Source organism: Panthera onca, chromosome A1 (genome assembly GCF_046562875.1).
Source record: "Panthera onca isolate mPanOnc1 chromosome A1, mPanOnc1 haplotype 2, whole genome shotgun sequence".
In the NCBI taxonomy this organism is placed as follows: Eukaryota; Metazoa; Chordata; class Mammalia; order Carnivora; family Felidae; genus Panthera; species Panthera onca.
The window spans coordinates 190,930,888-190,946,588 of NC_138339.1; the positions used below are offsets into that span (position 1 = coordinate 190,930,888).

General features: G+C 37.7%; 2 protein-coding genes across 2 annotated transcripts in view; one reads left to right on the forward strand and one right to left on the reverse strand.

Annotated features, from left to right (window-relative positions):
• The window catches only part of UCHL3 (ubiquitin C-terminal hydrolase L3), a 101,202-nt gene that overhangs the window by 70,493 nt on the left and 15,008 nt on the right, over nucleotides 1–15,701 (reverse strand). The gene's annotated exons all lie outside the window — the stretch shown is intronic.
• Nucleotides 29–2,559, forward strand: COMMD6 (COMM domain containing 6). Its single transcript, XM_060636961.2, has 2 exons — nucleotides 29–181; nucleotides 2,230–2,559. Exons 1-2 carry the CDS (start codon nucleotides 56–58, stop codon nucleotides 2,278–2,280), a joined length of 177 nt encoding a protein of 58 aa, XP_060492944.1. The 5' UTR covers nucleotides 29–55; the 3' UTR covers nucleotides 2,281–2,559.

Here is a 15,701-nt window from a genome sequence, read left to right on the forward strand (position 1 = left end):
TGTATTGTTCTGTAATGTTTCATTACAGCTTGTAGATTTTCAGTGGAAACTGGGGATGGCAGTGAGCTCAGACAGTTGCAGATCTCTCAAGTATCCTTACGTTGCAGTGTTGCTGAAGGTGATGGATCATTCAGGCCAAGTGAAGAACAAGTCCTTTGAAATGACAATTCCACAGTTTCAGGTTTGTGATTTCACTCATTCAATTGTAGTTCCTGATTCTGTAATTGCTACTTAAACATGCAATCTTTCTTGAGGGAAAATTTTAATTGTTTGTATTTACAGTTGTTTTGATGTGTATTTATTAGTACACACAAAAGATCTAAATTTTTTTTCTTTGGGAACTTGATAAATTTCAGTACTTTCAATATAATGCTGAATTTGTGTACCGTCACATTTGATCACTTTCACAGTGCTCCTCTGTGAATATATTTAGGACGTTTTCGTCTTCTCTGGTAGGATACTTCCTTTGCATTTAACTGTTTTATTCTTATTCTTTTTAGGCTTTATTTCAAGAATGATAAGCTAAATGAATCTTAACTTTGAAATAGGCTTCATGCTTGCTTGGGATTCTCTTTCTCCCTCTCTCTCTCTGCCCCTTCCCCACTTGCACTCTCTCTCTTCCTCTCTCAAAATAAATAAATAAACTTAAAAAAAAAAAAGGAAATAGTGACATCCAACTTCTTTCCATAATGAGTTTACATATAAATTAAAATGAAATATATATATTCTTAAGTAGTAAAATAGAGAATTAAGACCAAATAAGAAGGAAAATGAAAATATGTAAGTCATTAGAGAGTATCCTAATTGATGAGGTTAAGTTTCAAATTTGCCTCCTAGCTTCCTGGTGGGTAGAGGAGAAGAAAGGAAAAGAGAATTTGCTTGCTCCCTCTCTTATTAGAGATTTGGGAGATGGAAAAAAAGATGACTTTTATAGGAGGACAACCATGCCAGCTTAATTTTTAATTTTTTTTTAATGTTAATTTATTTTTGAGAGAGACAGAGACAGAATGTGAGTGGGTTAGGGGCAGAGAGAGAGGGAGACACAGAATCCGAAGCAGGCTCCAGGCTCCGAGCTGTCAGCACAGAGCCTGACACGGGGCTCGAACTCACGAGTGGTGAGATCGTGACCTGAGCCGAAGTTGGACGCTCAACCAACTGAGCCACCCAGGCGCCCCACCATCTTAATTTTTAAATGAAAGGGAAATACGCTTCTACCATTTAAACCATTGTCATTGTTGGGTTTCTCTTATTGTAACTAAACCCGTATCTTTTTTTTTTTTTTTTTAACGTTTATTTATTTTTGAGACAGAGACAAAGCATGAACGGGGGAGGGTCAGAGAGAGAGGGAGACACAGAATCTGAAACAGGCTCCAGGCTCTGAGCTGTCAGCACGGAGCCCGAAGTGGGGCTCGAACTCACGGACCGCGAGACCATGACCTGAGCCGAAGTCGGCCGCTTAACCGACTGAGCCACCCAGGCACCCCACTAAACCCATATCTTAAACAAGGCAGCTCCTATCATTCTGAAATACATTCTTTCACTAAATTTAAAGTGGTTTGAAGCCTGGAAACCAAACTGTCATTTTTTTCAAAGATTCTATTTTTAAATAATTTCTACACCCAACATGGGGCTCAGACTCATAACCCCAAGATCAGGAGTTGTATATTGTACTGACTGAGGCAGCCAGGTGCCCCCCAAACTCATTTTTGTTTTTATCTTCATTGCCTAGTACAATGTTGGGTATTTAATAATGCTTTCTGGTATAATCTCAAAAGAATTTTGTTTTGTGCTTTATTTTATTTTTATTATTTGTTATTATTTTTTAGAGAGAGAGAGAGAGAGAGAGCATGAGCAGTGGAGGGAGAGAGAGAGAATTGTAAACAGGCTCCATACCCAGCATGGAGCCCAATGGGGGGCTCAATCTTATGACCCTAAGATCATGAACTGAGCTGAAAATCAAGAGTCTGACGCTTAACTGACTGAGCCTTTCAGGTGCTCCTCTGAAAAGTTTAATCATGAGCTAATTATCCAACCCTACAATAGTAATTTTGCTTGCAATTTGCAAATTGCATTTGTTTGTTTTGTATAACTTTCCAATAATAATTGTGATATAGACATTAACATACAAACTTAATATGTCCTATAGCCTCTAGTGGTCAGATATAAGTAAAAGAACTACTTAACCTATCCTCTAAAAGCAAAGTTAATATTTTCCTTTTTTCTCTGCAGAATTTCTACAGACAGTTCAAGGAAATTGCTGCAGTTATTGAAACTGTGTGAAAACTGATTACTTGGTTGATAAGCTGTGGCCATCATTCTAAAATCATGGACTTCACTTTCTGTAACAAACTGTATATGGATCCAATGATATTTATTGACTGAAAATTGTACTTTTGTTTTTCTATTTTTTAATAATAAAAAATCACACAAACAAGAATTAGATAGTGGTGGTCAATGCAAAACTTCGTGAATATACTAAAAGCTATTCAATTGAACACTTTAAAGGGTGAACTCTGTTTTGTAAACTATATCTCAATAAAAAATCAGAGTTAAATGATTGATTTTGAAGGCAACACAAGTTTATGTATTAGACCAATAGTTTTATTATTTTTTTATTTTTTTTTTTATTTTTTTTTTTTGATATTTTTTTATTTTTGAGACAGAGAGAGACAGAACATGAACGGAGGAGGGTCAGAGAGAGGGAGACACAGAATCTGAAGCAGACACCAGGCTCCGAGCTGTCAGCACAGAGCCCGATGCGGGGCTCGAACTCATGGACTGTGAGATCATGACCTAAGCTGAAGTCGGACACTTAACTGACTGAGCCACCCAGGCGCCCTTAGACCAAGAGTTTTAAATTTTGTTAATAATGCTACCCATTATATAAACAAAATCTTTTGTGGAGTCCTATATATAAAATATGTATAAATTTTTTAAAAGGTAGTATTTGATTATTATAACATTTCAAATTCAGTTTTTCAGTATTCACTTATAATAACAGCAATCGGTGAGAATAGTGAGCCTGCTCCTTCTCAAGCATTTAGATCAGGTTAGGAATGACCATTGCTGCCTTAAAACAGTCGTTTGTTATTAACATTTATAGGAAGTTCAAGTACATGCTCAGAGATAGAAAAATAAGTTTTATTTTGAGCTCTCTATATAACTGAGTTAACCTGGTAGCACAAATTACTGTGTTAGATGATTTCTGTTGAATTTAGATTTATAAAGCAGTTGTGAAAATATTTCATAAAGCCAAAGCAATTAGCACTATATGGCATTGCTTAGGAATAAACAACTACACCACTAGAATATACTAGGTGGCCTAGAAATCGATCAAGGCATTTGGGACATGGATGGTATTTCAGTTGGATGGGAACATGTTATTTATTTAATAAATTATACTAGCTGTCACAATGTAGACAAAAGTAAGTTCCAGATAGATTAAATGACTTTATAAAATTTAGAAGTTTTACAAAATATTTATGTTAACTAAGGTAAACAACTCCACAACTATAATGTACAACATAGATACATTTAAAATATAAGAAGTAAAAAATTATATGTGGAAAAAAGGTCATTAAAGACAAAAGACATGCTGGGTTGATGTAGAAGTTACTTCTTGGTCTAGAAAAGAAATTACTTTAAATATTTCAAGTAGGAAGAGATTTTATATAAGAAATGATCTGCTCCCTAAACTGTCAGACTAAGGAAACAAGTCAGTAGAAGTTCCTCCTGGCTTCTAGAAATCCAGTGGTGCAGGAATTTCAGGCCAAACCGTTGCCAATAAACTGCACAATGCAGAACATTACTTGGAAGCCGGTGCATGTGCCATTTCTGCTGTCCACGTGTGCAATGAAATAAAAGCTGCTTGCTTTCTTTGTCCTTCCTAATGTCACAGCAGGAATGCCTCTCATTGGTGGAAGGTAAACCAGGACCCTGTTGACATAAGAATCTAGTCAATTCAGTTTCTAGTCTTTTAGCACTTCAAGAGGGGAGATTTAGAACAGCAAGAATGGTGCTGAGCATTTTTACTCCGCTGACAGAAATAGGAGTTATTACGGTCTTTTGCAAAGTGATCACGCACATGATGTAGCAATTTCATAGTCCAGAAATGTCAGTCCAGAAATAAACCCTTTGAAATAAAGTTACGAGTATGTAAAGGGGTATTTGGCAAAAGTGGTTGAATGCTCATCCATTTCCACTGTTTGCCCTCACAGGCAGACTGCATTTTCCAGCCTCCCTTTGCAATTAGGTAAGGATCTCATGATTGGGTTGTAGCCAATGGAATCTGGGCAGAAGCATCCTAAGCCACATCCAGTTTTCCTCATAAATCCTCATCTTCTGGCCAACAGACGTATGAAAAATGCTCAAAATCAGTAATCATCAGGGAAATGCAAATCAAAATCACAACGAGATATCACACCTGTCAGAAAGACTAACATCAAAAAGACAATAACAAGTGATGAAGATGTGAAGAAGGAACTCCCACTCACCACTGGTAGGAATATAAACTGGGATGACCACTGTGGAAAACGGTATGGAAATTCCTCAAAAAATTTAAGATAGGAACACCATATGATGCAATAATTCTACTACTGGGTATTTACCGACAGAAAATGAAAACATTAATTTGAAAAGATATACGCACCCCTACGTTTATTGCAGCATGATTTACAATAGTCAAAATATGGAAGCAACCCAAGTGTCTGTCAGTAGACAAATGGATAAAGTGTGTGTGTGTGTGTGTGTGTGTGTGTGTGTGTGTGTGTGAATATTATGCAGCCATAAAATAGGAAATTGTGCCATTTGTGACAACATGGATGGTCCTAGAGGGTATTCTGCTAAGTGAAATAAGACTGAAAAAGACAAATATATGATTTCATTCAGATGTGGAACCTAAAAAGCATAACAGATGAATAAACAGCAGAATCAGACCTGTAAATACAGGGAACTATCTGATGGCTGCTAGAGGAGAGGGAAGGTGGTGATGGGCAAAATGGGGGAAGGGGAGTGGAAGATACAGGCTTCTTGTTACAGAATGATTAAGTCACAGGAATAAAAGGCACAACATAAGGAATAGTCAATGAGATCGTATGGTGACAGATGGTAGCTACACTTGTGAAAATGGCGTAGCATACAGACTTGTCAAGTCACTATGTTCGACGCCTGAAACTAATGTAACATTGTGTCAATACACTGAAATAAAGAATTTTAGTTAAAAAAATCCTTCTCATCTTCCAAGTTCTCTCACATCCTTCCTGCTGGAAATGAAGGACTCTAAGATAGCAAAACCGTAAGATGGATCCCTGAATCACTACTGGAGGCAAATGCCTCGTAATAATAGCCCACCTTGCGTTAGGCAGTGGTGGGAACCAGAAGCCAACTTTTATTGTCATAAGCTGGTGAGATATTTGGGGTGAGTGAGCATAAACTTGAATAACAGAAAATACATGTATAAAGAGTTTTATTGTAGTATTTCCAGTGGCAAAAATGCAAAACAAAGGAAAAAAGTGAATACCTGTCAATAAGTGAATGGTTAAATAAATTTGGCCTCTCTATGCTATATAGCATATCATACATCTACTAAGATTTGCTTTTGAGATATTATTAGTACATATTTTTATGACATAAAAAATGAATTATTCAAATTCATATGTATTTGAATACTTAGTGGAAAATTACAAACGTACAGAAGGATGTCTACCAGCTTGTAAGCATTAGTGGAGAGGGTGTCTGGAGAGGGGGAAGAAGAGCAAGTTAAAAAATTTATTTTGTTTAAGTTTATGGTTCATGATAAATAAGTATGGTTTAAAAAAAAATACTGGAGGGGCACCTGGGTGGTTCAGTCAGTTAAGTGTCCGACTTGGGCTCAGGTCATGATATCGCGGTTCGTGAGTTTGAGCCCCACGTGGGGCTCTGTGCTGACAGCTCAGCACAGAATCCCCTTTGGATTCTGTGTCTCCCTCTCTCTGCCCCTTCCCCACTCATGCTCTCTCTCTCAAAAATAAACATTAAAAAAAATTTTAAAATACTTGAAAACATAAGATTTTTAAAAAAATGTTTATTTTTGAGAGAGGTGGCGGGGTGGGGCAGAGAGACAAAGAATCCCAAGCAGGCTCCATGCTGTCTGCACAGAGCCTGACGCAGGGCTTGAACTCATGAACTGAGATTATGACCTGAGCCAAAATCAAGAGTCAGACGCTTAACCGACTGTGCCACCCAGGTGCCCCAAAAATACAGGAGTTTTAATTTTAAAAAAAAATTTTTTTTTTAACATTTATTTATTTTTGAGACAGAGAGAGAGCATGAACAGGGAGGGTCAGAGAAAGAGGGAGACACAGAATCCGAAACAGGCTCCAGGCTCTGAGCTGTCAGCACAGAGCCCGATGCGGGGCTCGAACCCACAGACTGTGAGATCTTGACCTGAGCCAAAGTCGGACGCTTAACCGACTGAGCCGCCCAGGCGCCCCAAAAATACAGGAGTTTTAAAAATATTTGTTTTAAATATGCTTTTGAAAAATTCTTATAATTCTTTTTATGGTATAATATTTTCTTATTTTAATTTAACAAATGTGTAGTGTTTAGAATGAGGATTACTTGTGAAGTGCCTCCCCAAAGCAGGATAGACAAACCTGAAATACATCAAACACAGGCCTAGCCATGTTTTAGAGACGGTGAGCCCAGTTGGGGCTAACGTTGGCTGGCGCCACGCAGGAAACATCTCTTACACATTTGTCTCCTCTTCTGATCTTCCATGTTGGTTATTTATGTCTTCTTCACACCGTCAGCATTTTCACAGGTCTGTGTGAATCCACTTTGCTTCTCTGCTAGAGATGCTCAGATCCACAGCCTGCGGCTACCCACCTGGGTACTTAGGTCCCCCCTGCCAGAGGAGTTAGCCAACTGGTCATTCATGCTTACCAGCAGCCCAGAGATACACCCTGTTACCCCGGCTCTAGATAGTAGCACGTTAATGATTCTAGGATTTTGAGAAGCCAAAATCCCCTTTCCATCCCTTTTACTCTCCTATGGTGTACCAACATCTTTGTACTCCCAGAAATCAGAGTAGAAAACACCCCCACCCCAGTCTGGGTACATACAACGTACTTTCCTTTCCAGACTGTGCATAGGGTCTCTCCAAGTCCCACCCACCTGAGTTCAAAATCTTCCACTTCTCCCTCCCCATTTGCAATGTTTAAGGATATGCAGAGGACCAAAGTGAGGCCCTGCTCACCGTGTAACATTGGTTATGCTAGTTTCAATTTAAATTGCATGTTTAATTTTAACTTTTGAATTTAAAAGGCAAGGTTTTTTTTTCATAATAGGGTTTTACACTATTTTTTAACGTTTATTTATTTTTTAAGTGTTCATTTATTTTTTTATATATAATTTATTGTCAAATTGGTTTCCATACAACACCCAGTGCTCATCCCAACAGGTGCCCTCAATGCCCATCACCCACTTTCCCCTCTCCCCCACACCCCTTAAACCCTCAGTTTGTTCTCAGTATTTAAGAGTCCCTTATGGTTTGCCTCCCCTCTCTGTAACTTTTTTTCCCCCCCTTCCACTCCCCACTGGTCTTCTGTTAAGTTTCTCAGGACCCACATATGAGTGAAAAAATATGGTATCTTTCTCTGCCTGACTTATTTCGCTTAGCATTAATACTCTCCAGTTCCATCCACGTTGCTACAAATGGCCAGATTTCATTCTTTGTCATTGCCAAGTAGTATTCCATTGTATATATAAACCACATCTTTATCCATTCATCAGTTGATGGACATTTAGGCTCTTTCCATAATTTGGCTATTGTTGAGAGTGCTGCTATCAACATTGGGGTACAAGTGCCCCTATGCATCAGCACTGCTATAACCCTTGGGTAAATTCCTAGCGGTGCTATTGCTGGGTCATAGAGTAGATCTATTTTTAATTTTTTGAGGAACCTCCACACTGTTTTCCAGAGTGGCTGCACCAGTTTGCATTCCCACCAACAGTGCAAGAGGGTTCCCATTTCTCCACATCCTTTCCAGCATCTATAGTCTCCTGATTTGTTCATTTTAGCCACTCTGATTGGGGTGAGGTGGTATCTCAGTGTGGTTTTGATTTGTATTTCCCTGATGAGGAGTGACGTTGAGCATCTTTTCATGTTTATACCATTTTCATTACAAATGTCTACTTTTGTTCTTTATGAGTTTATTGAGTTTACTGGGATGCCTGGGAATTAACCACTGTTTGTAATAACATTTCTGTGGAAAAATGTGTTCCAAGTTTCAAACACTTGCTCTTAAATGTATGTAAACTTTTGAGAAAAAGAAAATGTATTCTTAAGTCGGAATATGTATTAATGAACTTTTAGTTTCCAAAAGGGAATTGCCTTGAGTTCAAGCATAAACCCAAGTGTCTTCATATATTCTGCTGTTGACAAGTTAACATAAGTATCAGATTTATGAGGAAAAAAGGTAAAAGAGTCATATTTATTTAAAGGAAATGAAACTTCCAACATGCTGCCTTGATTTTAAAAGTGTTTAATCACTTAGAATTTTCAGTCTTTGGTTCCCATTTTCCAGTGTTAACTGCTTGCCGTTTTTTTCCCACTAATCTTTCTTTGGATGTTTTACAGATTCAGTACTTCTTTTCTCCCTTCCTGTACAGCTTATCTGAAAAGTTCCTTCCTGCATGCCTCATCTGAAAAGTTTTGAAATGTCTGGCAGTAATATAAACAGTAAAAGAGTTAGAAAAATACTGAGGAATTTAGGTCATGTTAAAAATACGAGTCAGAAAACAGGGGCGCCTGGGTGGCTCAGTCGGTTAAGCATCTGACTCTTGGTTTCGGCTCAGGTCATGATCTCATGATTTATGGGTTTGAGTCCCACATCAGGCTCTGTGCAGGCAGTGTAGAGTCTGCTTGGGATTCTCTCTCACTCTCTTTCTTTCTGCCCTTCCCCCACTTGCACTGTCTCTCTCTCTCTCTCTTTCTCAAAATAAATAAACTTAAAAAAATTACGAGTCAGAAAATAGTATAGCTGAGTTTAGTGCAGAGAAACATGTATAAGATACTATCTTGTACAGTGGTTTAGACTGGATTGTAATTTGACTATTAGTTTTCTAGTTTAAAAAAAAAAACAAAAAACCCTCAACCACTCATTAGAGTCACTATATAATAAAAGCAAAACATACAGTTCAAGGTAAGCATAATTTAGTCAAAAGAGATCAGAATTTTGCCCAGGGCTCCCACCTAATAGAATGTCAGGATGTCATCTTAGATAACATCCTGACAACAGCTGAAAGAGAATTTCTTACCAATGGTTCATAATATTGGTTACACCACTGTAACCACACTCTTAAGTTACAATTCAAATCAATTGTGTAGATTTCTTGATTTGTAGTGCTTAGGGAATCCCAACATTTTCATTAGTAATGCCTGTAGAAGTCATTCCCTATATTGAGGTATACACAACTAATCATCAAATTGAATGATTCTTGTAAAAGTAGATTAGGGGATTGTGTTGGGAGTCCTCAAGACCATTCTGAGTTTTGGTAATTCCTTAGGAGAACTCCCAGGACTCAGCATGTAGTTATACTCATGGTTATGATTTATTGTAGTGAAAGGATACAGAGCATAACCAGCAAAGAGAAAAGGGACATGGGGCTAAGTAAACCAGATGTAAACTTTCAAGATTCCTTTTCCAGTGGAGTCACACAGGATGTGCTTAATTCTTCAAACAACAAGGTGGGACAAATAGTGGGAAATGTTGCCAATCAGGGAAACTCATTAGAGATTGAACACCCAGGGTTTCTACTGGGGTCTGATCATATTACTCCCTGTCTTGCACATACCTAAATTTCAATCTCTTGAAGAAAAGCAGAAAACGATCTTGTTTGTACAAACAGTTTAGACACTGAACCACTCATACCAGTTAGTGGTAGGAAGCTTCTTGAAATCCATGTGCCCAGATGCCAACTAAGGGCCAACACTATAAGGAGGATTTTTAATTTTTTAAATGTATTTATTTTTTATTTTTGGGAGAGAGAAACAGAGCGTGAGTGGGGAAGGGGCAAAGAGAGAGGGAGACACAGAATCTGAAGCAGGCTCCAGGCTCTGAGCTCTCAGCAGAGAGCCTGATGCAGGGCTCAAACTCACAGTGAGATCATGACCTGAGCCAAAGTCGGATGCTTAACTGACTATGTGACCCAGGTGCCCCCAAGAAGGATTTTTAAAGTATAAGCAGTTAGGACTGCTATGTTAACTTTTTTTCCACACCCAGATAATTAAACTTATCTAAACACTCTGGAAATAACTTATTATATGGCTCCTTATATATTTGCCTAAAGAAATAATCTACCTGCTTTAGTGCTAGTTCATTAATTTTATTAGTTCTCAAGTAATGAATGATGCTGGTGTAAATTTAGCCTATATACTCTACTATACTGATTAAGAATTCACTGATCAAGAACTTCGGAATTTAAATATTACGTTTTCGAATTTGAATAAGAAACTTATGTGTGAAATAGGTTAAATGGAATTTTATAATTTCATGTGTCATTCTCAAACAAGTACGCTGATTTTACTAGGGTCTTTATTTGATAAGGGGGTATTCCAGCTGTGGATTTAACCACTATTTCATAGCACAAAGAAATAATATAATGGATTGCATAGCTTGATTAACTTGATTTTGATTTATGTTCTTTTGAATTACAAGTGCCCCTAGAAGAAAGTAGCTATTCATCTTTGGCTAGTTACTATTTCAGCACATGAGGAACACTGATGAAAGAAAAGCACTTACATGTCTTACTGTATTTCACATTCCTATGCCAGGGGAAAGGGCAAAGGAATATTTAAGATGTGCCATTTTAAAAAGCTGTTACTATCAAGAAAAGAACTGCAGAAGCTTACCATCTATGTTTTCTTCTAGGGGTGTTAGGTTTATGGTTTTGGGTCTTAGGTTCAAATCTTTAATCCATTATGAGTTCATTTTTGTGTATGGTGTAAGATTCTGGTCCAGCTTTATTCTTTGTTCATGTGACTGTCCAGTTTTCCCAGTACCATGTATTGAAGAGATTGTCCCTTTCCCATTTTATATTCTTGCCTCCTTTGTTAATTGACCATATAGATGTGGGTTTATTTCTGGTGTCCCTATTCTGTTCCATTGATCTACATATCTGTTTTTATGCCAATACCATGCTGTTTTGATTACTATAGCTTTGTAGTAGTTTGAAATCAAGGGGCATGATGTGTTCTTTCTCAAGATTGTTTTGACTGTTCAGGGTCTTTTGTGGTTCCATATCAAATTTTAGGATTGTTGTATTTCTGTGAAAAATGCTGTTGGAATTTCGATAAAAATTGCACTGAATCTGTAGATTGCTTTGGTCAGTATTACATTTTAACAATATTAATTATTCTAATCCCTGAGCATGGAATATCTTCCCATTTATTTATGCTTTCTTCAACTTCTTTCATTAATGTCTTACAGTTTTCAATGTATAAGTTTATCACCTCCTTGGTTAAATTTATCCCTAGGTATTTGATTCTTTTTTGAAGAAACTGCAAATGAGATTGTTTTCTTAATTTCTTTTTCTGATAGTTCATTATTAGTGCATAAAAATGCAACAGAGTTTTGTATATTACTTTTGTATCCTGCAATGTTACTGAATTCTTTTATTAGTTCAAATAGTTTTTTGATGGAGTCTTTAGGATTTTCTATGTATAATATCATTTAATCTGCAAATAACAGTTTTACTTCTTTCCTTCCAATTTTTGATGGCTTTCATTTCGATTTCTTGCCTAATTGCTCTGGCAAGGGCTCTCATACTGCCATATTATCTTTATATTATATTAATAGATACATATTAAGCGCTCTATACAAATAATCTTGGTTTCCTCTCCCCTTCCATCCCCCCCGCCCCCAGCTTTTCTTTTACTGGTAAAATTTTTGGTTTTGCTTGGAAGGCTGCTTGTATACTAATACCATTATGTTGTACCCTTAGTAATTTTCTATTCTCTACTATGAGAAATAAGCAAAATTGGCTGACCACCTTTTCTTCCTTCCTCCTCTTACTCTCTCCCAGCATCTGATGTGAAGTAATATCTTCTTATTTTCAGGTAATAACTATAAGGCAGTCAGCGTGCCTGTTCTACTTTTCATATGTTCTCCCCATTTCACACCCCCTCCTCCTATGTTTGATAATTGTACTCTCCACCTCATTAGAGCATGTGACCAATAACATATTATACCCTGTCCTTTGTATCCATTATTTTGTCTTAGTTCCATAAGTCAATATATATGTAATGGTTCCCACCAGTCCTGATGTTGATGTCTGTCTAGTCATTTTGGTTGTTGGAAGCTTATTCTCCGGTAGATATCTTAGGAAGGGGCATGGAAACAATATTTCTTTAGTTCACGAATGTTCATAACAATTTGTCTATGGTCTTTATACTTGAATATAAGTTTGCATGGTACAGAACCCTTAGGTCACATTTTCTCGCCTTGAGTGTGTTAAATATGTCACTCTACTATCTTTAACCCATAAAGGGTTGAGGTAGAAATATCTGGCAATTGATATCATTTCTCTTAGAAGTGATTGCATTTTTGTTTTTTGGGTTTTTTTCCTTGATATAAAAAATATTTAAAGTTATTCTTTAAAATTCATTAGTGGGGTGTGTAAGTGGTTCAGTCAGTTAAGCATCTGACTTGATTTTGGCTCAGGTAATGATCTCATGGTTCGTGGGATTGAGCCCCGTGTCAGGCTCTTTGCTGACAGTGCAGAGCCTGCTTGGGATTCTTTCTCTCTACCTCTCTGTCTCTGCTCCTCCCCTGCTGGCGCGCTCTCTCTCTCTCTCTCTCAAAATAAATAAATAAACATTTAAAATTCATTCATCTTGGGGCGCCTGGGTGGCTCAGTCGGTTGAGCGTCCGACTTCGGTTCAGGTCATGATCTCGCGGTGTGTGGGTTCGAGCCCCGCGTCAGGCTCTGTGCTGACAGCTCAGAGCCTGGAGCCTGTTTCAGATTCTGTGTCTCCCTCTTTCTCTGACCCTCCCCTGTTCATGCTCTCTCTCTGTCTCAAAAATAAATAAATGTTAAAAAAAATTTTTTTTAAATAAATAAATAAATAAATAAATAAAATAAAATTCATTCATCTTACTAGAATAATTCTTGATGTCGGCCATTTTGGGGTCAGTTTTTTCAGGCACATGATTTGCTTTTCAATAGATTTTCCAGGTTTCTTTTTTTTTTTTTTTTTTTTTTTGTCAGGAAAAGTTTCTTAGATTATTTTCACATTTGTTCTGTTCTATTGCTCTGGTTCTCTTCTTTGGGTATTTCTGGATATACATATGTAGGAACTTTCTTTGTCTTCTTTATCTGTTACTTTCAAATCCTTTTCACCCTTTCCTTCATTTCTGTTTGATTTTTAGCATTTTTCTTCTCTTACAGTTCTATTTCTGTTAAGACACTATTTGTTGCTTTTATATGCTCTATGTTCCTTCTTGTTTATGCTTTGTTAAGAAATATTTAGTTATGTCCTGAGTTTTTTCATTTTTCTTCTCACATAAACCTGTTTCACATTTACTTATGAGGAAAACTACTAGGCCCAAATAACAGCGAAGCTACTACTGCAATAATGAATGTTTGCCACATGCATTTTAAATCAAAAGAGCAGAGACTTAAAGGTACTTATGTCACCCACTCAGGACCTTGGGCTCTCCAAGCAATAGTAATTTACTAGAGGCCAAGCTGGAGTTTCCAGGCAAGGCTTTTATTGGGGCTTGGGCTCCCCTGCAAGGGACATAGCACATCCAAAAGGGTCCTTCATGCTGGCTCTCCAAACAAAGGCTGAGGCAAGGTTTTAAAGAAACTGACGTGGGAAAGGAGTGACATCTAAGCATGTAGGGGCGGGGAAATACAAGAAGTTCGGCATGCAGGTACAGCGGACAAAACATACTTCATCATGTACCACATGTCTCATTAGCGCATTAAATCCCCACCTCTGGGCGTGATTTTCAGTATTGTAATGAGGGAACAAATAGGTGAAAGGGCAGCACTGGAGTCCACCTTCGTGCAGACTGATTTGGTTGGGTCTTTGCCAGTCTTCCTAGTAGAATCCCTTCTTTGGGAAGCATCCTGCTTCTGCATATCTGCCAACATGCTACTCAACAGGCATAGGGTTTCAGCTGTCCAGGAACACTGGATTTTGTGGTCAGGACTGAGGGGACTCAAGTCTACCCTGGTCTGTCTCACGTAAAATTCTCTGAATTAGATCTCTGGAAGTAGAAAAAGGGCAGAAAACTGGATGAAAGTCACACAACCATTGTCTGATCTCCTCTACCTCATGCTCAGAACCCCTGAAAGTTGCATTACTTCTAGAATTGGAGGCATGTTCCTGTATTTCAAGGACATCTTTCTCCCCATGTTAATGATTAGAACAAAGGCAATAGCTATGGAAGAGGTATTCCACTAATGAATAGAGAGAACTATATCAGAACATCAAAAAGGAAGTGACCTAGAAAATCCTGTTTTTTTTCAAATATCAGATGCTTTATTATTATAGTTACATGCAGTGGAGAAAGCTCCACCTCTCAAAGGCTTAATCCAAAACCTTTCTGTTGCTATTCATGCCAAACAAGGCTCACCATATTTCTGGCATCATTCCTGAACCTAAGAGATCCAGCTGGCTTTTTAGGGTATTGGAAACCTTTATTTTGTGACCTCATCATGGATTTCAACACTGCCAGCTATTTAGTCAGACAAGTAGGCCTCTGATCAATTTAGACCTCAGCATCTTTTTCGTGGGATTTTGTCTACAAGGATCATTTTTTGCACTTCAGCCGCCTTTAATGGAAGGAGATCCTGATTCCTGCAGCAGTCATTAGAAGCTATAGCAACTGGTATAAACCCTTGACGACCAGTGCTTCCAGCACTCAGTGCCTGGTTGTACCTTTTACCACCTTACTGAGCATCTATTTTGCTTTTCTTGGGTCATTAAGAAGGTCACTTCTGGCTCAGAGGACTTTTAAATTTTCTTGATTCAAGTTGGACATTTAAATTTCCTTCTGCTACACAATCTGCATTTTTCCCTTTCATAATGTTCTGTAACGTTCAGTCTTTTTGTTTGCACAAGGTTGCACCTTTCTAATGTTTTACACTGCCTTTGCCTCTTTTCCTTTCTCATTGTCTTCCTGTTCAATGAAGGCTATCATGTGCTTAATCTGCTATGACATATCTATATTGCTGAGAGCCATGGCAAAGGCCAAGCTAGCCCAGAGATGAATGGGTTCCAGTTGGTCTTTGAAGGGACAGATAAAAGAAGATTAGCAGAAATCTTGGTTTCCCGCTTTAGAACCCCAGGTTCTTGTTTTGCAGTTTTTGAGTTTTTCTAATGCTAATTTATGTGGGTCTTTTTTTAATGGCTGCTATATTTTCTTAAAATTTTTTAGCTTATTTGGAAATATTAAATTTTACAGTTTCACAATGTGTTTGCATATCTTTCTGAAGAGTTTTCATCATTGTGTGTGTGGGTTTTAGTCTCCTTATTTCTTCTTTTCTCATAATATTTTTTTTGCATGAAATTTGGCCACAATTCTTTTCTACTGCTTGTTTGGAAAATGAAATCAGTTTTCCCACACTTTTATAATGGGGAACTCCAAAAAGATAGATTTTCTAGCATCCCTTATTCCAGGAATCCTTCTGTTATTGCAAAGTAACAGGAA

Coding starts and splice junctions, on each gene's coding strand:
- COMMD6 (XM_060636961.2), top strand. CDS start 56: ATGGCAGTGAGCTCAGACAGTTGCAGATCTCTCAAGTATCCTTACGTT. Junction 182..2,229: donor TGACAATTCCACAGTTTCAG/GTTTGTGATTTC, acceptor TTTTCTCTGCAG/AATTTCTACAGACAGTTCAA.